The sequence below is a fragment of the Heptranchias perlo genome, chromosome 13, assembly GCF_035084215.1.
Source record: "Heptranchias perlo isolate sHepPer1 chromosome 13, sHepPer1.hap1, whole genome shotgun sequence".
Lineage (NCBI taxonomy): Eukaryota > Metazoa > Chordata > Chondrichthyes > Hexanchiformes > Hexanchidae > Heptranchias > Heptranchias perlo.
In genome coordinates this window covers 56880964-56904385 of record NC_090337.1, presented here as the reverse complement: position 1 = coordinate 56904385, position 23422 = coordinate 56880964, and the positions used below count along the sequence as shown (strand labels likewise).

The window sequence follows — 23422 nt, the reverse complement described above, 5'->3', positions numbered from 1 at the left end:
ACGGGTAGGTGGAGTGGAGCGATATGGTGAGAAGACGGGTAGGTGGAGTGGAGCGATATGGTGAGAAGGCGGGTAGGTAGGGTGGAGACGGATTGACTGAGATGCTGATAGAAGGTAAGGAAGTGAGTTTGACCTGAACAGGAGTTCGTCACTGAGACAGAGTGGGCCTGAACTTGCAAGACCAGGCAGGTAAGTGAGAATTAGTTCTAAATGATTAAGTCTAATGTAGTACAGAATTAGGAGTTTAATAATGGACCCAGGCTAGTGAGGTGTGGGGGATGCATGACGCAGGAGATCCTGGATATGAAAAGTATCCAGGAACAGCTCATGGGAATGAAGTGTCAGGGAGTTGTGTTGCTCAATCAGAGGAATGGTGAGCTAGAGGAACAGCTGGCTACACTCTGCAATATGTGTGGAGAGGAAAGATTTCTGGAAAATGTTCCAGAAATAGGTACTACTCAAGTGTTGACGATCCTTAAGCGAATAACAACTTGCATTTATATCACAACTGTAAGGTGGAAAAAACGTCACAAGGTGCTTCAAAGAGGTGTAAAGAATAAAAAATGGACACCAAGCCAAAGAACAAAAATATTAGGTAGGGTAACCGAAAGCTTGGATAGAGAGGTAGGTATTAAGGAAGGTCTTAAAGGAGAAGAGGGATGTAGAGAATAGGGTGCAGGGAATTCCAGAGAGTGGGACCTAGAAGACTGAGGGCATGGGCGGCAATGGTGGGCGAATGGAGGGGGGCGGGGTGCACAAGAGGCTGGAGTCAGAGGAACGGAAGGTTCATTGGGGGGATGTAGAAGGATACAGAGATAGAGAGGGAGGGGGCCTTGGAATGATTTAAATGCAAAGTTCAGAATGAGTGGTTCTGAGATGCCCCAAACAATATCTTGTATTAAATGAAGAGAATACAGTGTCTCAGAGGTCCTGAAAGCAGTTCTCTGCCAGCTCTATCCTTCCATGCTGAGAGATGTGCAAAATAGCAGAAAGATTAAACGTTTTTAAAAAAGGTATTTGGTAAACAAGTCTTAAAGGAGATGTATTGTGATCCAAAGCTTGTGGTCAACGTGTCTTCTCACAAACCACAATAACCTCCAGCACTGAACTGGCAAAGGTGTTGCAACCCAATAGGGTGTGTGCTGAACGATGAGGCCCCTCTAGCGACAAGGGCAACAGCCACGTCATGAGGAGGAGTTCTTCTGTGTGTTGTATGTAACAAAATCATAACCTTGAAGATTTTGGATACTGCTTTTTTCAATTCATGCCATGTGCACTGTTCCTGAGCTTAAACATAAATCTCTGGACACTTATACATCCCAGACACTCCATAATTGACTCTCCCACATCCCAGACACTCCAGGACTCACTCTGATACATCACAGACACTGCAGGAGTGACTCTCACACATCCCAGACACTGCAGGAGTGACTCTGACACATCCCAGACACTCCAAGTCACACTCTCACACATCCCAGACACGACAGAACTCACTCTGACACATCCCAGACACTCTGGGATTCAGTCTCTCATTTCCCAGACACTCCAGGACTCAGTTTCACACATTCCAGACACTCCAGGTGTCAGCACTAGCACTCTAGCAGTACCGAGGGAGTGCTGCACTGTTGGAGGTGCCAGCTTTCAGATGAGACGTTAAACCAAGGCCCCGTCTGCCCTCGTAGGTAGACGTAAAAGATCCCATGACACTATTCGAAGAAGAGCAGGGGTGTTCTCCCTGGTGTCCTGGCCAATATTATTCCTCAATCAACATTGCTAGAAACAGATTATCTGGTGCGCAAATTGGCTGCTGCGGTTCCTACAACAGCGACTACACTTCAGAAGTATTTCATTGGTTGTAATGCGCTTTGGGACGTCCTGATGTTGTGAAAGTTGCTATATATATGCAAGTCATTCATTCTTTTCCAGGACTCACTTTCACACATCCCAGATACTTCAGGTCCCAGTCTCATACATTCTAGACACTCCTGGAGTGACTCTCTCACACCTCAGGCACTTCAGGACTGACTCTCATACATCTTAGACACTCCAGGACTGTATCATCCAGGACTGTTTGAGAGTGCTGCACTATCTCCAAAGAGTTACACTGCCCTATAATCGACCAGGAGAGCTGAGCTGTCCCAAGAGCTGCTCTGTCTGGCACATGTGCATGAGCCTGCGGCTGCTTCCCTTCACTCTGAAGTACATCAATGTCTCTGTCACCTGGGCAACAGGAAACTAGACATCAACGGCAGGGGCTTCGAAAGCAACCAATACAGAAAGACATTGTGATAGCACTCCCACGTTCTTCAAGTTGGTATTCTGTAAAAGGCCTGTGGACTGATCCTGGGATGAGAGACAAATGTAGCACTCCACACTCAAAACCACAACCTTCACTCTCATGGATCACAATACGATGAGGTTCAGCTAATGACTGAGGCTGTGAATTACTACAGGTTCTGTCCCCGTTACAGTTTCATTAGATCACATATTACATTAAAAAAAATGCTTTGTCCCTTTCGCAAAGAGTTTCTGAGATTAAGTCACTGGTGTGCAGTACATTCCTCTGTCGAAGGAGCATGATCCCTCTTTATTGGGATCATTGTTGAGTTTTAGACCAATCAGGTTTACTCCCTGCTGAGTTTCAGAGTAAAATCCAATCTAATTGGTTGTTATGGATATTCACTTGAGGTAACTTCAGTTCTGATTCGACAGATCTTTACCTTGAATGCAGCATCGTTTTGATTGGTTAAGCCTCGTTTCCATTTTCTATTGGCCAGGAGATTGTGTATCAGATCCGTTATTTTTTGATATCCGTTAACTGCTCCAAGGCCAACACCCTCCGATTAGCTGAAGATGAGGCATACACATACAGCCCAAGGTTAGCCTCTCTCGTCCTCTATCCAATGGGCTGGAGGTTTAGGTAGCTCTGTATACACAGGAGTTGAACACGTACATCACACTTCGCTGACAGGAGTATTCCGGCTCAACTCCTTGATCCCATGTAGGATCCGTTTCATGTGACCCACTCTCGTTATCCCCAAGTCCTGCCAAACACAGGTTAGAAGACAGGCGTTTATTGTCAGTGTTTTAGTTTAACAAATACTAGAACAATCTTAATCAAAGGCAGTAACCTGAGGAGGAAATGGGGTTAAATAGGTGAAATAATGCTCCAAGGAGGACAGGAACTGACTCTGCACTCCTATAAGACAGCTTTGTTGTACAGTTCAATGCCCAGCTCAAGTGCTTACCAACTTGCCCTCTTTCCCTGAAATGAAGTATGTCCTTGATCGGGGAAGGGGAGAGTTTAAATTAAAGAGAGGCAGCAGTTGCCTCACTCACAGTGTTGCACAAGTCAGCACTGGTCAATATCAAAATATTCAGCTTCTGGCCTCATCAAAGTTCAGTCGGAAAACATTTAAATACAAGGTACACAATGAGTATCCCACTGTATGCATTATATAATCACTGGTACACAATGCGTATCCCACTAGTACACCTTTCCTGTGCCTTTCTTGATATAAATTGTGTATTCTGCTGGTACACAGCACATATCCCACTGGTACACAACATGTATCTCACTAGTACACATCACATATCCCGCTGGTACACAACATGTATCTCACTAGTACCCAGCGCGTATCCCACTGGTACACAACATGTATCTCACTAGTACACATCACATATCCCGCTGGTACACAACATGTATCTCACTAGTACCCAGCGCGTATCCCACTGGTACACAACATGTATCTCACTGGTACACAGCACGTATCCCATTGGTACACAGCACGTATCTCACTGGTACACAGCACGTATCCCACTGGTACACAACATGTATCTCACTGGTACACAGCACGTATCCCACTGGTACACAACATGTATCTCACTGGTACACAGCACGTATCCCACTGATAAATAGTGCCTTTTTCTGACGATACACATCACATACCTCACTCCTCTGTAACCAGTCATTCCACCAGCACCAACACCAGGTTATAACGCATCGTTCTTGCAAGCTTGTTCAGAGGGTTAGATACAGCATAAGGGTCCTACTACAATGCCCCATCAAGCATTCTCAGGTCAGGTACAGAGTAAAGCACTCGTTACACAGCCCCATCAAGCATCCGTAGAAAAGTGCCATACCCAACTTGGGGGTGTTTGATGGGGGTGTGTAAAAGAGCTTTTTATTTTCCACACCAGTGGTCGCCTGAGTGAGATTGCTAATTTGTGCTGAATTAGCAGCAGTTCTGTGCTGTGAGCTAATGCCCACTGAGAATGTCCCCAACTCATTTCATTGAGGAACATTACAACTTGTATCAGTCTGGGCAGCATGGGAGTCCAGATCTAATGATGCAAATCAGTCTCTTTGACTGGTTTTGCCATTTGACTAATCAAACATTGATGGGAGCGGAGAGCGGAGAGCGGGGTGACGGGGGCAAATTTGAATGTGTGGGAGAGATCACTGTGTCTGTGAGAGTGAGAACAGATCATCGTGACGGTTTCCATAAGTGTGAATAGATGATTCTGAGCTTGTGTGGAGATCATTGTGAGATATTTTGAGTGTGAACAGATCACGGTGAGTTTATGTGTGATTGCATGCATCATTGCATTTGTGTGTGTAAATAGATCATTGAATTTGTGGGTGAGTGTGAGCAAACCATTGTGAGTTTGTTGCTGGAGAATGAACATATAATTTTGAGTTTACATGCGAATACGAACAGATCATTGTGGGTTTGTGCGAGTGTGTACACCGCTGAAAGAGGTTATTATGAGTTTATGTACATGAGAATGAAGAGAATTTAGCAATTATGTGCGAGTGTGTGAACAGATCATGATCAGTTTGTGAGTAGTTACAAATAATGATGAATTTGTGCAGATTATGATGTGTTTGTGAGTTTGAGAGAGTGTGAACAGATCATTGTGAGTTTACATAAGAATATATAATTGCGAGTTCATGTATGTGGACTGTTCATTGTGAGTTTGTGTAGAATACCCACTATGACTTTGTGAGTGCAATATTCATTGTGGATTTGTGTGTGTGTGTGTGTGTGTGTGAGAGAAAGAAAGAAGAAATAAAGAACTTGCATTTATATAACACCTTTCATGACCTCAGGACGTCCCGATCCATGATCTTTACAGCCTATGAAGTACTTCTGAAGGATACTCACTGTTGTAATATAGGAAATGCGGCAGCAAATTCGTGCACAGCAAGGTCCCACAAACAGCAATGAAATAATGATTAGATTATTTGTTTTTAGGTGTTGGTTCAGTGTTAAATATTGGCCAGGACTCCCCTGCTTTTCTTTGAATAGTGCCATGGGATCTTTTACGTCCACCTGAGAGGGCAGGCAGGACCTTGGTTTAACGTTTCATCCGAAAGACGGTACCTCTGACAGTGCAGCACTCCCTCAGTACTGCAGTGAAGTGTCAGCCTAGATTATGTGCTTAAGTCTCTGAAGTGGGACTTGAGCCCACAACCTTCTGACTGAGAGGTGAGAGTTCTACCACTGAGCCAAGGTGGACACTTTGTGATGCACAGGTTGTTGAGTGTGTTTGTGTTTGAAGTGTTCATTGTGAGTGTGTGTGATTGTGAGTGTGTGTGGCTGTGTGTGAGTTCGAGTGTCGACTGCTCATTGCGAACTGATTCAGGGCATCAAGGGTCAGAGTTGTGGCTTGTAATTCCTGAGTTGTAGGTTTGAGGCTTGGCCAGTAGTAATGATGACATGAAACCCCTGGAGGCTGGGGAGGGAGGGGCAAAAATAGGTCAGGCAGGATAGCCCCGAGCACTCGATTCTAGGTCCGTCCACTAGACCAAGAAATGGAAACGTGGCAGGCGTAAGTAGGTAGGCTGCGGCCTGAAGCCTTAAGTTGGAATTGGGCGGAGATCATGGGTTGGCCAAGTGATGTGGTGGTGGGGTGGGGGAATCCCCGCTGCCCCCGAGTATTGGGCAGGCAACCGGGTTAAACTCGAAAATTGGATGGGGCAGAGTTGGAAAATTAAAAAACGTTTTTAAAAAAATGGAAAAACAAAACGACAGATGGACCTGGGAGACACGACTGGTAGGCACAACACCGTCACCTTCTGTCTGGAGACGTGCAAGACTCTATATTCTGAGTGTGACTGGCAGATAGGGACATATCATTGAGAAATGCTGACAAATGTTGATACACAAAATATTACTCAAAAATCTGGACATAGGAAGTAAGTTGGTGTGCACAGGAAAGATGTGCCATATGCAAGATTCTTAATATACACACATACGCGTGTAATTGGGTTGTATCCGAGTACAGATTCCTGCAGGGATAAGAGATCCTGCAAATGGAGCATTTTTTTAACAAAACATTTTGTTCATAATTGTGATTAGACAATGACTACCCTGAGAAGAGTGCAAGATTGAGACATCTAGCACGAGCAGTTAAAGGAAGGAAGCAGAGTGCGAGATACCCAGGAAGCCTTGGCAGCAGCTGGCACCACATCAGGTTGTTGGTACAAACCCAGCTTCTATAACCCACAAAGAATATTTGGCAATTTGTATTTGTCCAGAAGTCAATCGGCCAGGTCCAAATGCTGCCTCAATCTTTAAACTTTTTCCTTGTCCCCTGGTGGGTTGAAAACAATTAAAAATCCGGTGAGTCCCAGTCCAGGTACTCAGGCTTGGAAACCCATCTACAGCAGGTATAGCCAGTGAGTTCCCCATCCAGGTACTTGGCTTGACTCCCAGCCAGGATACTCAGCTTGATTCCTTGTTTAGATACTCGGCTCGACTCCCATCTATAGATTGTGATTCACTTCACTTCTGTCTCTTCTTTAACGTAACGTTTATCTCTCTGCACTAATAAGACTGAAGCTGCCCGCTAATGCCATTCTAGAACTTCCCTGGGAAGAACTTCTCTCTTCCTCTGACGTTTCCCTCCTTCCTTCTACAAAGACATTCTTAGCCTTCACTTGGGCATTGTGCCTTGAAGGCTTTGTGGGTGTGCACTGTACTGGTCATTTTGATTCCCCTATCCACTCTGTATCTTTACTAACTCCTTTAAGAGCTTATGATTTCAAAGTACCTTCCAACTGATGTGATCTCAGCACACACAGCAAGTTAATGCAGAAAGACAGTACTGACAAGGCCAGGCCGCATTAGTTCGTCATTCATGCAGAAGTGAGAACGTCACTCATAGTACCTTCAGGTCCCGTCTCTCCAGGTGCAAGAGCTCTGAGCCACGGATGTCGTGCCGGATGAAGATGTCTCTGTACTCGAACAGGCTAAGATGCTCTAACCAGGCTGCCACCTCCTCAGTACCCCACTGATGCACTGTGGGAAAGCGAAGAGCAGCGCCACCTTCAGTACCCACAATCCCAAAGGCAAAGAGAAATGCACAAACCATCACCCGCTAGCAAAAAAAAAGGCCCACAGAAATTTCAGAGAGTGCAGAATACCAGCTAATCTCACAAGAGGTATTTCAGGGAGACACTGTAAATCATAAACATGCAATGGAATCTGGAGTCCGACACAGCTGCTGAAATGGAATACCTGTTGAGTGGAAAGCTCCAGGCTACATAATCAAATATATAAAAACACCCTCCCCACCACCAATCTCTCTATAGTAGAGTGATAAACAACCCTGCTGGTCAATGGAAGAAGGGCTCAGTGATATCTCATTGGTAAATGCACCATCCAGTGTTGTACTGAGCCACACTAATCAGGAGGATTCCAAGTATCACTTCTGATCTATTCTGAGTTAGCTGATGTCAGCCCGGCTGCAGCTAGAGTGCCAGAATTGGCCTCTGTATCATGGGTTGGGTGGAGGGAGTTGCCCAGATTTCCTGCTCCATTGACCCTTGTTGGGGTGTGGGAGAGGATGTTGGGTGAGGAAAGAATTGGGTTTGACGGTGATGCCCCCAGGGTCCAATACCGTGCTGACACGCACTGTCTAGGATCGTACGTGAAGAATGGTCACTTGGGTGAAATGCAAGAGGGTGGCTAGCGCCTGTGAAACCTCCTCCTCAACAAAAGTCAGCATCTTCAAGAGGTGAGGGGAGAAATAGGGAGAAGAAAATAAGTTGGGTACATGTAGATTGTGCTGATATGCCTTCCACCCATCCACCATGCACTGCGCCCTCCATGTGCTTCACCCCTCTTTAATCTTCTCCCCAAAACTGCTGCTCAGGATGGCAACGGCTTACAGCCGGTTTGCATTCTCCTGACTGGTAGGAAACAAGATGCAAACTTACAATCCAAGTGTAGTAGGTGTCAGGATGGGTGGAACACACTGGGGTACCCATTGCTGTCGCAATTTACACTTATTGTACTAAGTTAGATTTTGTGTCCAAATGGGGCTGTAACTACTCGTGCAGCGAACCCTGCAGCATTCAATAACCGAGGTCCCATTTAAAACTGCAGCCTGGAGCATAACTTCAACTGACTGTGCAATACATTAGTACCAACAAACAGATAAAACAATCGACTATTTAATGAGAAAAATGAAAATAGAAAACATTTTGATTTTGTTACAATTTCTTATTTCTGTTTAAATGGAACATTCAGAATGTGAGTGTTTTCATATAGGAAGAGAGAGATTGTGCACAGGATTCAGGTGGAGAGAGATTCTGCACAGGGATCAGGTGGAGGAGAGAGATTCTGCACAGGGATCAGGTGGAGGAGAGAGATTCTGCACAGGATTCAGGTGGAGGAGAGAGATTCTACACAAGGATCAGGTGAAGGAGAGAGATTCCGCACAGGGGTCAGGTGGAGGAGAGAGATTCCGCACAGGGGTCAGGTGGAGGAGAGAGATTCCGCACAGGGTTCAGGTGGAGAGAGATTCCGCACAGGGATCAGGTGGAGAGAGATTCCGCACAGGGATCAGGTGGAGAGAGATTCCGCACAGGGATCAGGTGGAGGAGAGAGATTCCGCACAGGGTTCAGGTGGAGGAGAGAGATTCCGCACAGGGATCAGGTGGAGGAGAGAGATTCCGCACAGGGTTCAGGTGGAGGAGAGAGATTCTGCACAGGGATCAGGTGGAGGAGAGAGATTCCGCACAGGGATCAGGTGGAGGAGAGAGATTCCGCACAGGGTTCAGGTGGAGGAGAGAGATTCTGCACAGGGATCAGGTGGAGGAGAGAGAGATTCCGCACAGGGATCAGGTGGAGGAGAGAGATTCTGCACAGGGATCAGGTGGAGAGAGATTCCGCACAGGGATCAGGTGCAGGAGAGAGATTCCGCACAGGGATCAGGTGGAGGAGAGAGATTCCGCACAGGGATCAGGTGGAGGAGAGAGATTCCGCACAGGGATCAGGTGGAGGAGAGAGATTCCGCACAGGGGTCAGGTGGAGGAGAGAGATTCCGCACAGGGATCAGGTAGAGGAGAGAGATTCTGCACAGGGATCAGGTGGAGGAGAGAGATTCCGCACAGGGATCAGGTGGAGGAGAGAGATTCTGCACAGGGATCAGGTGGAGGAGAGAGATTCCGCACAGGGTTCAGGTGGAGGAGAGAGATTCCGCACAGGGATCAGGTGGAGGAGAGAGATTCCGCACAGGGATCAGGTGGAGGAGAGAGATTCCGCACAGGGATCAGGTGGAGGAGAGAGATTCCGCACAGGGTTCAGGTGGAGGAGAGAGATTCTGCACAGGGATCAGGTGGAGGAGAGAGATTCTACACAAGGATCAGGTGAAGGAGAGAGATTCCGCACAGGGGTCAGGTGGAGGAGAGAGATTCCGCACAGGGGTCAGGTGGAGGAGAGAGATTCCGCACAGGGTTCAGGTGGAGGAGAGAGATTCTACACAAGGATCAGGTGAAGGAGAGAGATTCCGCACAGGGATCAGGTGGAGAGAGATTCCGCACAGGGATCAGGTGGAGGAGAGAGATTCCGCACAGGGTTCAGGTGGAGAGAGATTCCGCACAGGGATCAGGTGGAGAGAGATTCCGCACAGGGATCAGGTGGAGAGAGATTCCGCACAGGGATCAGGTGGAGGAGAGAGATTCCGCACAGGGTTCAGGTGGAGGAGAGAGATTCTGCACAGGGATCAGGTGGAGGAGAGAGAGATTCCGCACAGGGATCAGGTGGAGGAGAGAGATTCTGCACAGGGATCAGGTGGAGAGAGATTCCGCACAGGGATCAGGTGGAGGAGAGAGATTCCGCACAGGGATCAGGTGGAGGAGAGAGATTCCGCACAGGGGTCAGGTGGAGGAGAGAGATTCCGCACAGGGATCAGGTGGAGGAGAGAGATTCTGCACAGGGATCAGGTGGAGGAGAGAGATTCCGCACAGGGATCAGGTGGAGGAGAGAGATTCTGCACAGGGGTCAGGTGGAGGAGAGAGATTCTGCACAGGGTTCAGGTGGAGGAGAGAGATTCTGCACAAGGTTCAGGTGGAGGAGAGAGATTCTGCACAGGGGTCAGGTGGAGGAGAGAGATTCTGCACAGGGGTCAGGTGGAGGAGAGAGATTCTGCACAGGGGTCAGGTGGAGGAGAGAGATTCCGCACAGGGTTCAGGTGGAGGAGAGAGATTCTGCACAGGGTTCAGGTGGAGGAGAGAGATTCTGCACAGGGTTCAGGTGGAGGAGAGAGATTCCGCACAGGGATCAGGTGGAGGAGAGAGATTCCGCACAAGGTTCAGGTGGAGGAGAGAGATTCTGCACAGGGATCAGGTGGAGGAGAGAGATTCCGCACAGGGTTCAGGTGGAGGAGAGAGATTCCGCACAGGGATCAGGTGGAGGAGAGAGATTCCGCACAGGGATCAGGTGGAGGAGAGAGATTCCGCACAGGGATCAGGTGGAGGAGAGAGATTCCGCACAGGGTTCAGGTGGAGGAGAGAGATTCCGCACAGGGATCAGGTGGAGGAGAGAGATTCTGCACAGGGTTCAGGTGGAGGAGAGAGATTCTGCACAGGGATCAGGTGGAGGAGAGAGATTCTGCACAGGGATCAGGTGGAGGAGAGAGATTCTGCACAGGGATCAGGTGGAGGAGAGAGATTCCGCACAGGGTTCAGGTGGAGCAGAGAGATTCCGCACTGGGTTCAGGTGGAGGAGAGAGATTCCGCACAGGGATCAGGTGGAAGAGAGAGATTCTACACAGGGGTCAGGTGTAAGAGAGAATCTGCACAGGGATCAGGTGGAGAGAGATTCCGCACAGGGTTCAGGTGGAAAAGAGAGACTTCCTTCTGGTTTGATGCCCTTTCTGTGCTGAGTTAGGTTTTTTGAGCCAGGTAACAGGTGGGCCTCTGCAAGTCGCAACAGCTATAAGGAGGAATATTCAGATAGAGTTCCAGCTCCCGATCAGAATCTACTATCTCTTCTCCTGGAGTTGCTCAGGTACATCTGCATCGGTGCCAGCTTTGCTCCAGTGTCTAACCCAAGTGTCCACCCTTACGTGTCTAGTCTGGACAGTGGATGCTAGCAGGGCATTCAACCTTTAGAAGAGTCACAGCCAGGATTGATCCTGTCTTCACCTCCAAACACGCGGAAGTGGGAACCTGAGCTGTTATTTCCCTTCCCTAACCCATGGGTTCTGAGACCAATTACAGTACACTCACCAAGCGAGATCAGATAGAACCTGGGAACTTCTTAGTCTATATGGTTAAGTACCACATCTGGCAGCACATTTTGCCAACGAACCATCGGGAGAATTAAGGCTTTACATTGTGGTTTGGTACTAACTCCAATCTCCAGACCAGTTTCTGACTCCTTATTGCCATTATGTATCCTTCTGAATGGCCACCTTTCTACTTGGAACTGTAAGCTGCCTCACAATTTCAGTGGACGATGACTTCAGGATAATTTACAAGGATTCGTGTGTGATTCTTACCTAGTGGTCCACATCAGAGCAGTCTGTGGTACCTCTGCAGGGCGTGGACTTGTAAGGAGAGGTACGGCAGTGGGGCTACTGATTTTTCTTATTGCATCCTTGTTACAAATGCCTCGGCTGGGGAACTACAGTTAAAGTAACATATTTCAAAATGCCATCCATGTAACTGACAAGAAACGGATTGCACTGGCAGCTTGTGGTCAAAGTGCTGTGTAAATCTCTCCAAGCATGAATGGGACAGACACTGGCAGAGCTAGATGATGATAATGATATAAGTTACAGATACTGAACACAAGGGATGGAAGTGAAGGAGGGTCAGGAGTTCACATACACACCTGGTAATCCCATGTTCCCCCTGGTTTCTTTGTTCTTGTTGTTCTTCTCTTTTTTTAACTTTGACACAAGACGGAATTTGGCACTGCGAGTGCGCTTGGAATATTCCAACAATTGGCCCTGGGCAAACACGCAAAGACATGAGAAGAGCAATGCAGCAACAACTTGCATTATATAGCATATTTAACGGAGCAAAACATCCCAATGCACTGATCACTCACACGCACGTCAATGACGCCGGATTTGGGTGGGAGCCGGGCCTAACTTATATAAATGAGGCCCGGGAGTTAAAATGGCCTGGATCTCACCTCGGTAAGGCCCTCCGGCCCCACACTTGCCCCTCGTCCCCAGTTAAAATTGGGGCTATCAATCCCAAGATCAGATTTTTAGGAGAGACGGAGGTCTTCAAGTAAAAATTATAATGAAGGTATTAAAAGGAAGAAAATATTTGCATTTATATAGCACCCTATTACATCCTCAGGATGCCCCAAAATATTTTGCAGCCAATGGAATCCTTTAGAATTGTTATCACTGTTGTATGTGGGTAAATGCATCAGCCATTTAGAATGAATGAATAACTAGATCTGTTTTTAGTGATGTTGGCTGAGGGATAAATGTTGGCCAGGATACAGGGAGAACTCCCAGCTCTTCTTTGAATAGTGCCATGGGGTCTTGTACACCCACCCGAGAGGGCAGATGTGGCCTGCTCAGGCACTCGTATAAAGATACAAACTGTACCTCAGAAACAGTCAGCACCTTCAGGGGAGGAAGGAAGAAAATTACAAAAAAACAAAGAGACACGGGTGACAACAGAAAACAGTCTAGAAATCATTCAGTAAAATCCCATGTATACTTGCGGGCTTACCTCATCGTCACTTGGTTCGATGAGCTGACACAGCCAGGGGATCTCCGCCAGTTTGCGAAGCTGCAGGTCCACGTTAGCCAGAGCCCCAGTAAGTTCGTCCTTCTGAGGGGCGTCCAACTGCTGTAACCAGAAAAGGAGGGCATGTTTTGTACAGCAGTGTGCTCAGTAACAGTCACTTAACAAAAACAAACGCTATTCTTAAACATGCTGGTGTGATTGTTTTTTCTATTCGATACAGTTTCTCTCTCTTCCTTTTTGAGATGTATAGGGATCAGAAGTGAATGACCAATTACTTACAGCCTCTGGACTTCATAGTGCTATCACCTGGGAACATCGCAAGCTAATGCAACCTTGGAAGCCCAGGTGGCGAGATGGCCACCAAACTGATCATGATTTCACATTTGGTAAGTAATCCAACTTGCTCTGAATAAAACACACAATATCTAACCTTGTCGATATCGGACGTTCGCTCTAAGTCCCATCATTGACTTACAAATGTCTCAAGAACATTGTAAAAAATAAAATGGGAAGCAGCCGAGATTAGCCATTCAATCAATCGCAAATAGCACAAGGTGCTCGCGAGTTGCAACGACACTGGACAGTACGAAAAGCCGTCGATAGCCCTCACACACCACATAACAGCCAGCTCCCACAAGGTAGAGGAGGTGTGTAACATAGCCTTTCAGACTAGATGGCACCAGGTTCAATTCCCAGTATGTGCTCAGTCACTTGGTCTCTTTCAAGGTAGTGGTTGCAATGCTACAAATGGTATCAGTTTCCTAAGAGGGGGGGAAAATCAGGCAGGGTTCCTGCTTGTAACTGCTGTCCATTATTCTATATATAAACCACCTGAACCCCTCAATTAGGTTCTACTCTGCACCTTACTCCAGTGTATCTGCTATTCTAGATATAAACCGTTTGAACCCCTCAATTAGCTGTTAATCTCTAACTTACTCCATTATCCCATATATACACCATCTGAACCCATCTGTTACTTTCCTTACCAGTGACATTTTGCCTGCCAGTAGAAGCTCTGTCTCGTTGTGCAGGGCTTTCCCATTGTTGACCATTTCCATCACCAGGCTGCAACTCAGTCCCTTTGGGAAAAAACAAGATGAGATGGAATCACTTTCAATCCGCATAGGACTTGAGGGCTGCTGGGCAGCAGTGCCATTACTGCCACACATCACCTCTCACGCCACCTGCAGCTCACAGTGAAATCAAGGAATCTCTGAGACAGTCAGCAACGGCTTGCACTTATACAACATCTTTTATGTAGTAAACGTCCTAAGGCCCTTCACAGAGAAGAAGCAAACATCGAGCAGTAATGAAAGAGGCGGGAGAGGTGACTAAAACTATGGTCAAAGAGAGATTTTGAGGAGACTTTTTAAAGTGGGATGTGATAACAAGACAGATGGGTTTAGAGAAAGAGCTCTGAGAGAACAAGGCCAAAAGAGGTGAAGGAGTTGTTACTGAGTGGAGGGGGAGGGAATGCAAAGGAAGCCAAAGTCGGAAGACTACGAGCATATGGGCTAGGATATAAGGCTGGAAGAAGTTGCAGAGGTTGGGTTGAATGGGCTGGGGTGTAAGGCTGGAAGAAGTTGCAGAGGTTGGGTTGAATGGGCTGGGGTGTAAGGCTGGAGCAGGTTGCAGAGGTTGGGTTGAATGGGCTGGGGTGTAAGGCTGGAGCAGGTTGCAGAGGTTGGGTTGAATGGGCTGGGGTGTAAGGCTGGAGGAGGTTGCAGAGGTTGGGTTGAATGGGCTGGGATGTAGGGTTGGAGGGGGGTTGTAGAGATCGGCGGGACAAAGCTATGTAGGGATTTGTAAACGTGGGTGAAGATTTTGAATTTGATGTGTTGGGGATGGGGCTCCAGTGGAGATCAGTAGGGACAGGCATGATGGATGGGCAAAACTCAGTGCAGGCAGAGTGTAGGTGGCAACGTTTTCGATGAGTTGCAGTTAAGGCCAGCAGCGAGGACATTGGAGAATTAGAACCTGGAGAAAACAGAAGTGTAGTCAAGGGGTTCCAGTGTTGGTGGGAGTAAGTAAGGGGGAGGTGGGCAAAGCTGTGGAGTTAGAAGTCAGTGGTCTTAGTGAATTATAGGATGGGGGTTTGAAGCTCAAATCAGGGTAAGCTGGTCAGCTGACCCTCACAACAGGGAAGATCCTGTCTCAGCTATTCTCCCACATCCCAGGTGGCTGGTTCTCACTGGTAATGGGCTACCCTCCAACACCCTGATTAGCTGGCTGTAACTGGCACTAGGCTACTCTCCCACACACCAAGTGGTTGGCTCTCCCACAGTTCTCCGAATGGCTGGTTGTAACTGATACTGGGCTAGTCTTCCACAGCCTAGGTGCCTGGCTCTGATGCTGGGCAACTCTCCAATACCACGAGTGGCAGGCTCTAATTAGCACTGGGTGAGTCACTCGAAAGACAAGTGGCTGCCTCTAACTGTTATTGGGTTACTCTCCCACACCCAAGTGGCTGGCAAATAACCAGGGAGCGGAGCTTGATCCCCGCAGGCTAGCTAGAATGGGGTTTTGCTGGAAAGCGACGGCTTCTGTGGGCCCAAGGCCTAGCGGCAACGGGCTCACCTTTGCGTGACTGTGCTTCCTCCTCTTCTCCTCAGTACAGTTATTTTCTCCCCCAATAGATGACAGTAGTGAGTGCAGCTTTCTCACTAAAACACTCAGAAAAAAACATAAAACATGGAACAAGATAACTCATGTTTGGGATATTAAACTCCGATAACTGGAAGTCTCAGACACAGGATTTATTTGTGTAAATTTCTCAGCAGCGGGCTGTCATTGTCTAAGACTACAGACCTTGAGATCAAGATGTGATTGTGTCTTTTTCCAGCTTTCCCACTGATTCCCTGCCTTCCTCTTCTGAAGGCACTGACACGTGTTCTCATGCTGGATTATGGTTCCAGAGGTGCTGGTCATCCTCTGGTGCCTCACCCAAGGGGCCATTATTCATATGTGAGCCTAGACAGTGTTTGGCCCGGGCCAGGTGGAGGGGAGGGGGTGCGGTTAAGGGAAGAATACTACAGCGAAGCCCGATCCTGTCCTCACCCATCATTGACACATGGGCACTTATCAGCAGTAGTCACCAGCCAATGATCAAAAAAGCCAATCTGTCTCATCGAAGTCCATTCCTCTAGTACCCTAACTCTCCCTTCCAAACCCAGCCCTCTACTACCCTATCTCCTAGAGTGAAGCCCATACCTCTAGTATGTTAGCTGTCCCATCAAAGCTGTCCCCTCAAGTACCTTAATCAAGTACCTTAACATCTAGGTACATTTGGAATGTTCTTCATTGTTTTCTCTCTCTACTATCTTCACCTGGATGATTATTCCAAATATTTCCTCTTCAAGTAAAGTGGTTTTTCCTGCGATTTGCTTTATATTTACTTTTCACTCACTCATTCAAATTTATTTTCTCTCTTTCCCCGTCCTATTCAGAAGAAATTCTGTAGGTTTACTTTTTGTAAACCATTTAATATCTTATATCCCTCTAGACAGCAGTTTGCACTTCTTTAATCTTTCTTTGTGACTCATCCTCTTTACATTTGGAATCAATCTTGTTCCCAATATCTGTGTGCGTTTTTTGAAGGGTGGTGACTAGAACTGCACAGTTCATTCCAAGTGCTAACTGCCCAGTGTATCATAAAGCCTCAGCCCATCTCTACATCTACTTCTGCATGCTCTGTTTCTCAAACTCCGCCGGCTGTGAAACCCTCCTTCCCTTGTCCCACCGTTGCTTCAGGCCTATTCTCTGAAGCTGCCTCCCTCAAGCCGTCTGCCTCTCCACTTCTTTCTTAACTTTTAAGTGCTTGGAATGGGAGGTTACATGGCTTGATAATTGCTTAGGTGGTAGGAAACAGAGAGTAGGGATAAAGGGAATGTTCTCTGATTGATGTGAAGAAGTGTGAGGTCATCTATTTTGATTCCAAGGAAGACAAATCAGAATATTTTCTTAATGGTGAGAGCCTAGAGTGTGGTTAGGGAGCAAAGGGGGTTGGGTGTCCATGTGCACAGATCATTAAAAGCTAGTGCACAGATAGAAAAAGTAGTCAAAAAGGCTAATGGAACATTGGCCTTTAGCTCAAGAGGGTTTGAATGCTTCAGTTGTACAGAGCCTTGGTCAGACCCCATCTGGAGTACTGCATTCAGTTTTGGGCTCTGAACCTCAGGGAAGATATATTTGCCTTGGAGTGGGTACAGTGCAAATTGCTGCTTCGCTTGGCTGCAGATCTGTACACCATTCCCCACTCTGGCCCAGCTGCAGCTCTGAACACCTCCCACTCAGTCTGGCCCAGTTATAGATCTGTACCGAGCTGCCCCCCCTCCCCCTACTGCCTGAAAACTGAGTCTGGCTCGATTGCAGATCTGTATAACCCACCCAGTCTAGTTAGGTGCATATCTGCACCTCCACCCTGCCCACAGTTATCACTACCATTTCTTACCTCAGTTGTTTTCGACTTTGCGTAAACTTTGTCCATGGATTTGGCGCTGGCGTTCACCGCGTGCGCAAGCTCCTGTTCCATGGTCTGATGCAGCTGTGCTGTCTCCCGAATCCTGGAGCAAGGGAGAAGGAGCAACAATTGGAGGGGGAAAAAGAGAGATGGGGAACGTCAGCTATTATAGTAGTAGCAGAGTGGAAGTGGGAGTGGGAGTCTCAATTTGCTGCGAGCCAGCCAAAATCTGACCAGAAGAAAAAACACAACAGCACAAAATCAGGAATCAAAGGAAGAAACCTGATGCTGGCTGATCTTTGAGGTCCTAGTGATGTGAGTGGAGGCATGCTGGATGGGAGCAGCACTTTCCCCGTCTCAGCCAACAGGAATATTTTTTCTCCTCCTAACTGTTTCTGGTTTGTTTTACCCACAAATGGAATTTAATTGGTGCTGACAGAACATTTAATCAAACCTCATTACACCACATTCAGAATTACTAGGCAGGATGCCCAACACACACTAACATGGTTCAAGAATGTAATCTTTTCATCGCCTGGCATACACCATGTACAGCAGGTGCTACTCATGGTGTAGGACTTGAGGCCTTCCCCAGCCTCCTGTCAGTAATGCAGAGGCCACTCATGGGAAAAGTCTGCAGCTTGGTCTCTCCTGCTAGCCAGGCTGAAGGAAAACGTGTCGAACAGGGAATCTTTAGCACGTAAACAAATCAGAATAGATCAGGGCCTGTGATCTGTTTTTCCACTGACCCCCTTACCTGTGGATAAGCGTTCCAGCCGCTCGGCCAAACTGATTGATCTCAGCAGCTTCCTCTTCTGAAACTATCTCGGGCTGCAAGGCATGCTGGGAGGATGGGCGAGGTAGTTCACATTTTTGCTTGTCTTCCCAAGACTTGAGGGTGCTCTCAAAAGCCTGTGGGATGAGCAGACACAAATACACACAAGGTTAACTGTATACCTCTTGTCAAATCACTTAAACAAACCCAGGCTGCTACTGCACGAGGACAGCTAGATCGGAAAAAACACATACAGCAGCGGCCCTTGTAATACCGCTGTTCCTGTCTCACATCAGATTAGAACGTTGATAGTTTTCCTTTGTCCCACATATTCATCTGTAAACAGTAGCAGAGGCCTCACCGCTCAAAGGTAATTCAGGAAGAAAATCCAGCACAATACACAAAATAAACTTCAAGATATAGCTAGCAAAGAAAGTCAGGGTTAAGTCAGAGATTAAAGCCTGATGCCACGTTTCTCAGTGGCCAGGCAGAAATCTCTAATCTTGGGAATTCTGACAACAAAGACGACATGAGTTTAGGGTGTCACTTCAATTGCTGACTGGAGTGTGTTGTAATCACTCCCAGGTATCAGCTACTCCATGTCAGTGATAGTACAACCCAAAGGCTATCACTGATCTATCTCCCTTTCACCTGGCAGACATTATGCTGCTTGTATTCCTGGCCCTCTATTCACAATTTGCACAGCTGGGAATCAGTGCTGTTCCATCTCCTTTTCTTGCTTTCCAGCCACAAATGGCATAGGGGAGGAGGCAGGTGTGACAAAGATGGAGTATTTTTGTCCATAGTTTAGGGATCCTCTTGAGAAATGCACCACCCTCGTAATGGCTTCTGCCACTGCAAGCTAGGAAATTGGCCATGACTCTTTGGCCCTGTCTGAAGCATTTCAGAAAGGAGCCAATCATAATAGACAATTAATCAATGCCAATATCCAATCAGAATAACCTGTTCGACAACACCCAGGTGGTCATTGACAAGTCTTTGTATATATGCTACGGAGCTGGCTGTTCATTGCGATGGTCTCACAGACTGCGCTTTTCAAAGTTAAGACAGCTTCAGCAGTTTAAGGAATAGAAACATTTTGACATACTGGTTAGTTTCTGTTTTGACCCAGTGTGCAATTAAGTATCAGTAATGCTCTATCTGTTGTACACCCCAGCTGGTTTCAAGCTAATACGTACCCGGTCTCTGGTCAGCATCTGTGCACGGTTCTTGTGAATGATTTTGATGTAACCAGGAGGCTGTATCCAGGCTTCTCCATTCACTTGTACTGGGACTCCTTCATCGCCGAGGATTGTGATCTTTACAGCACGACACTAGAGGTGGGGAAAAGCGTAACCAGGTAAAACAACAGCCCAAACGGCACCAAAGGTTGGTTCACAACTCACTGAGCCTCAGCATTTGCCCTCACAGTCTCTCTGTGTTCCTGGTAAATTACTGCACACCGCTCATTACAAGCAATGTGTCTAAACTTTCAACCATTTTCTCCCATTGCTGTTACCCAGCAGACAACCTGCTCCAATGGGATAAATGATTGCACAGTCCCCGAGATAAAAACCGAAAGTATACAGCAGATTAATCAGCAACTGAAAAAGATGTTACTGCTCCAGCTTCTACTGTGACAAAGGATCACATTCCAAGCTCCGTCACTCATATACTGTCTGATCTTTTGTATATTTGTTCTCAGGATGTGGGTAACAATGGCAAGGCTGCAGTTATTGCCAGTCCCTAGTTGTTCTGAGAAGGTAGTGGTGGTGGGCCTCCTTCTACTAACAACTGTTTTTTTAAAATCAACTGAGTGGTTTGTTACACCAATTCTGAGGACATTGAGTTAATCGTACAGTGTGGGACTGGACTTACAAGTAGGCCAGACCAGAGAGGGGTAGCAGGCTCTTATCCCTGAAAGACATTGGTAAACCAGTTGGGTTTTTACAACTCAGTAGTTTTCATGGTCATATTTTTTTCTGGTTCTAGCCCACAAATTACTGAATTCCATTTCCTGCAGTGCGTCTCCAGCATTTTGTGTTTTTGTTTCGTATTTATAGCACTGGGCGTTTTTTGTTTCAGCTTTACCTTTTAGTCTGGAGCCTCTTTGCATTTTCAGATCTGTAACATGGGGATTCAGTGACAGCATTTCGTGCTATGTCTGAAGGCTATTCCGAACTGGTAACAGGTTGGGTAATTCATTACATAAGTAGCGTGATCTGCTGTTCTCAGCTTGGCTGCTTTTTCTGTGTCAGTTGGGCTATAGTGTAAATATAACATTGAGTTTACTGGTGAGAAATTAGTCACGAGGCGGAAGAGACTAGTGGAGTGTGAAAGACCAGGAGACTGTGGAGTTTACCCTCAGCAGGAGTGCAACCTTGAGGTGCAGTTGTCCAAACTTATATTTGAGGGATTAAAAAACTAAGCCGTTGTGCTTGATAACATTAATCGTTTAAAAGAAATGTGAGAGGTGCTGGATGTTTCTGGAATTACCTCATGTGAAGTTGGCTGAGCGAAAGGCGACAGAGAGTAGGGATAATGGAAAGGTACCCACATTGGCAGGATGTGACTAGTGGAGTCCCGCAGGGATCTGTCTTGGGGCCTTAATTATTCACAATATTTATTAACAACTTAGATGAGGGCATAGAAAGTCTCATATCTAAGTTTGCCGATGACACAAAGATTGGTGGCATTGTAAGCAGTGTAGATGAAAACATAAAATTACAAAGCGATATTGATAGATTAGGTGAATGGGCAAAACTGTGGCAAATGGAATTCAATGTAGACAAATGTGAGGTCATCCACTTTGGATCAAAAAAGGATAGAACAGGGTACTTTCTAAATGGTAAAAAGTTAAAAACAGTGGATGTCCAAAGGGACTTAGGGGTTCAGGTACATAGATCATTGAAGTGTCATGAACAGGTGCAGAAAATAATCAAGAAGGAAAATGGAATGTTGGCCTTTATATCTAGAGGACAAGAGTACAAGGGGGCAGAAGTTATGCTGCAGCTATACAAAACCCTGGTTAGACCGCACCTGGAGTACTGTGAGCAGTTCTGGGCACCGCACCTTCGGAAGGACAGTGCAGCGTAGGTTTACTAGAATGATATCTGGACTTCAAGGGTTAAGTTACGAGGAGAGATTACACAAATTGGGGTTGTATTCTCTAGAGTTTAGAAGGTTAAGGGGTGATCTGATCGAAGTTTATAAGATATTAAGGGAAACAGATAGGGTGGATAGAGAGAAACTATTTCCGCTGGTTGGGGATTTTAGGAGTAGGGGGCACAGTCTAAAAATTAGAGCCAGACCTTTCAGGAGCAAGATTAGAAAACATTTCTACACACAAAGGGTTGTAGAAGTTTGGAACTCTCTTCCGCAAACGGCAATTGATACTAGCTCAATTGCGAAATTTAAATCTGAGATAGATAGCTTTTTGGCAACCAAAGGTATTAAGGGATATGGGCCAAAGGCAGGTATATGGAGTTAGATCACAGATCAGCCATGATCTTATCAAATGGCGGAGCAGGCACGAGGGGCTGAATGGCCTACTCCTGTTCCTATGATTCCTAAGTGTCACCGAATGCTTGGGGAGTGAAGTGCAAAAATCCTGTAACAGTGGAGGATTCCATAGTCAAGGGAATAGACAGGAGCTCCTTGTTGCTACAATTGACAATCCTGAATGGTGTGTTGCCTCCCAAATATCAAGGTAAGAGATATCACAGAGTGGGTGTAAAGGATTTTGTTGAGGAAAAGGAAACAGCCAGAAGTCATATTTCATGTTAGAACCAATGATAAGGCAAGAGGTGATATCTCGCAAAGGGAGTTTTGTGAGTCAAGAAATAGACTGAAGAGCAGGACCAACAGGGTAGTAATCTTGCCTCATGCTCATCGTGAGGTGGCGTAGGAGGGAACTATTCAGATTCCTAGGACCAGTTATGAGGCAAGAGTAGCCTGTACAGGATAGATTGACTTCACCTGAACAAAGTGGAAACCAATGTCATTGCTGGGAGAGTAAATAGTGTTGTGAGAGAGGGAGTTAAACTAATTTGGCAGAGCGGAGGAGGAAGAAAACGAGATGAGGAAACAGAAAGGAAAACAAAACAAAAAGGGCAATGTGTGAGTCCTCTTACCTGAGCAATTCGATGGTGCTGCAGGTTGATAACTCGTGAGACTGCCATTTGCATACTGCCAAACACAGCCACCACCTCCAGGATCTTATCGTCAAAAGAAGGGGCTGTGAAAATCTGCAGGATAAAGAACAAGGGTTAAGTCAGCAATGATGTTAACACACAAGAGATTGCAGTGTGCTGTTTAACTGTATGGATACGCGTACCGTGACCCTGAACTTTGTGCAGCATGAGGCACAGGGATAGTCCACTGCCTGCAATCCTACACTTCACCCAGATTAAATGCCAAATGCCGTAAAATGTGAGTCAAGGTGTCTGAATGTCCGATGGTGTCATGGCCTCTGCCTGCTAGGCTATTTTACACCGTGCACTAATGTAATCGGAAGCAGTTTACTGTGAACACCATACATTAATCGGCTGTTGTTTGCGGTTTAAAAGCTGGCATAGTCATAAGGGGAAATCATAGAAATTTACAGCACAGGAGACCATTTAGCCCATCATGTATGTGCTGGCCAAAAAAGAGCTATCCAGCCTAATCCCACTTTCCAGTTCTTGGTCTGTAGCCTTGTAGATTATGGCAAGTGCATATCCAAGTAATCCCTGCATTACTTGGTAAGAGCAAATCCCTTCTTCATATACCTGCAGCCATTCTTGCTGATCGAGGGCAACTTTAAACTGATTCAAAAATATGCAGCTTATAGACCAACTCTCCATTCACCAAACAGTTGGCGACATTCCTCATTTTAACTCCAGGTGAAACAGAACCGAGACAGACCAGATGTGGGAGAGGTCATCGCTGTTTCACCGTGCACCAAAAGGAACATTGTGCCTGCAACCCCACAAGCCATTGTACTGTTAGTGTTGTTTTTATTGAACACAAACTCTCTTTGAAAATGTACTTACATCATCTTCCTTGGTTCCGCCCCAGAAGTTGGTGCCACCAGCATAGCTGGGGATATTTAGCACTGCAATGCCCTGCAGGCTGGGCAGGGGGATGCGCTGTCCATCACACTGCATTAGAGGGCAAAACAGAAAGGAACATTAAT

The 23422-nt window shown here is 46.5% G+C and overlaps 1 protein-coding gene across 2 annotated transcripts in view; it reads right to left on the bottom strand.

The window, feature by feature from the left end:
* Positions 1-175: 175 nt before the first annotated feature.
* Positions 176-23422, bottom strand: part of LOC137331611 (diacylglycerol kinase delta-like) — a 142698-nt gene continuing 119451 nt past the window's right edge. Inside the window, exons 21-30 of one of the 2 annotated variants that reach the window (XM_067995522.1) lie at positions 23280-23387; positions 22380-22493; positions 19446-19580; positions 18229-18383; positions 17463-17574; positions 13999-14091; positions 12995-13114; positions 12132-12249; positions 7177-7307; positions 176-3044 (exon numbers count right to left, since the gene is read on the bottom strand). In XM_067995522.1, coding sequence (XP_067851623.1) covers positions 2955-3044; positions 7177-7307; positions 12132-12249; positions 12995-13114; positions 13999-14091; positions 17463-17574; positions 18229-18383; positions 19446-19580; positions 22380-22493; positions 23280-23387 — 1176 coding nt within the window. In that variant the 3' untranslated portion in view covers positions 176-2954. The remainder of the gene's footprint in view (positions 3045-7176; positions 7308-12131; positions 12250-12994; positions 13115-13998; positions 14092-17462; positions 17575-18228; positions 18384-19445; positions 19581-22379; positions 22494-23279; positions 23388-23422) is intronic. The other variant, XM_067995523.1, reaches the window with a different exon arrangement.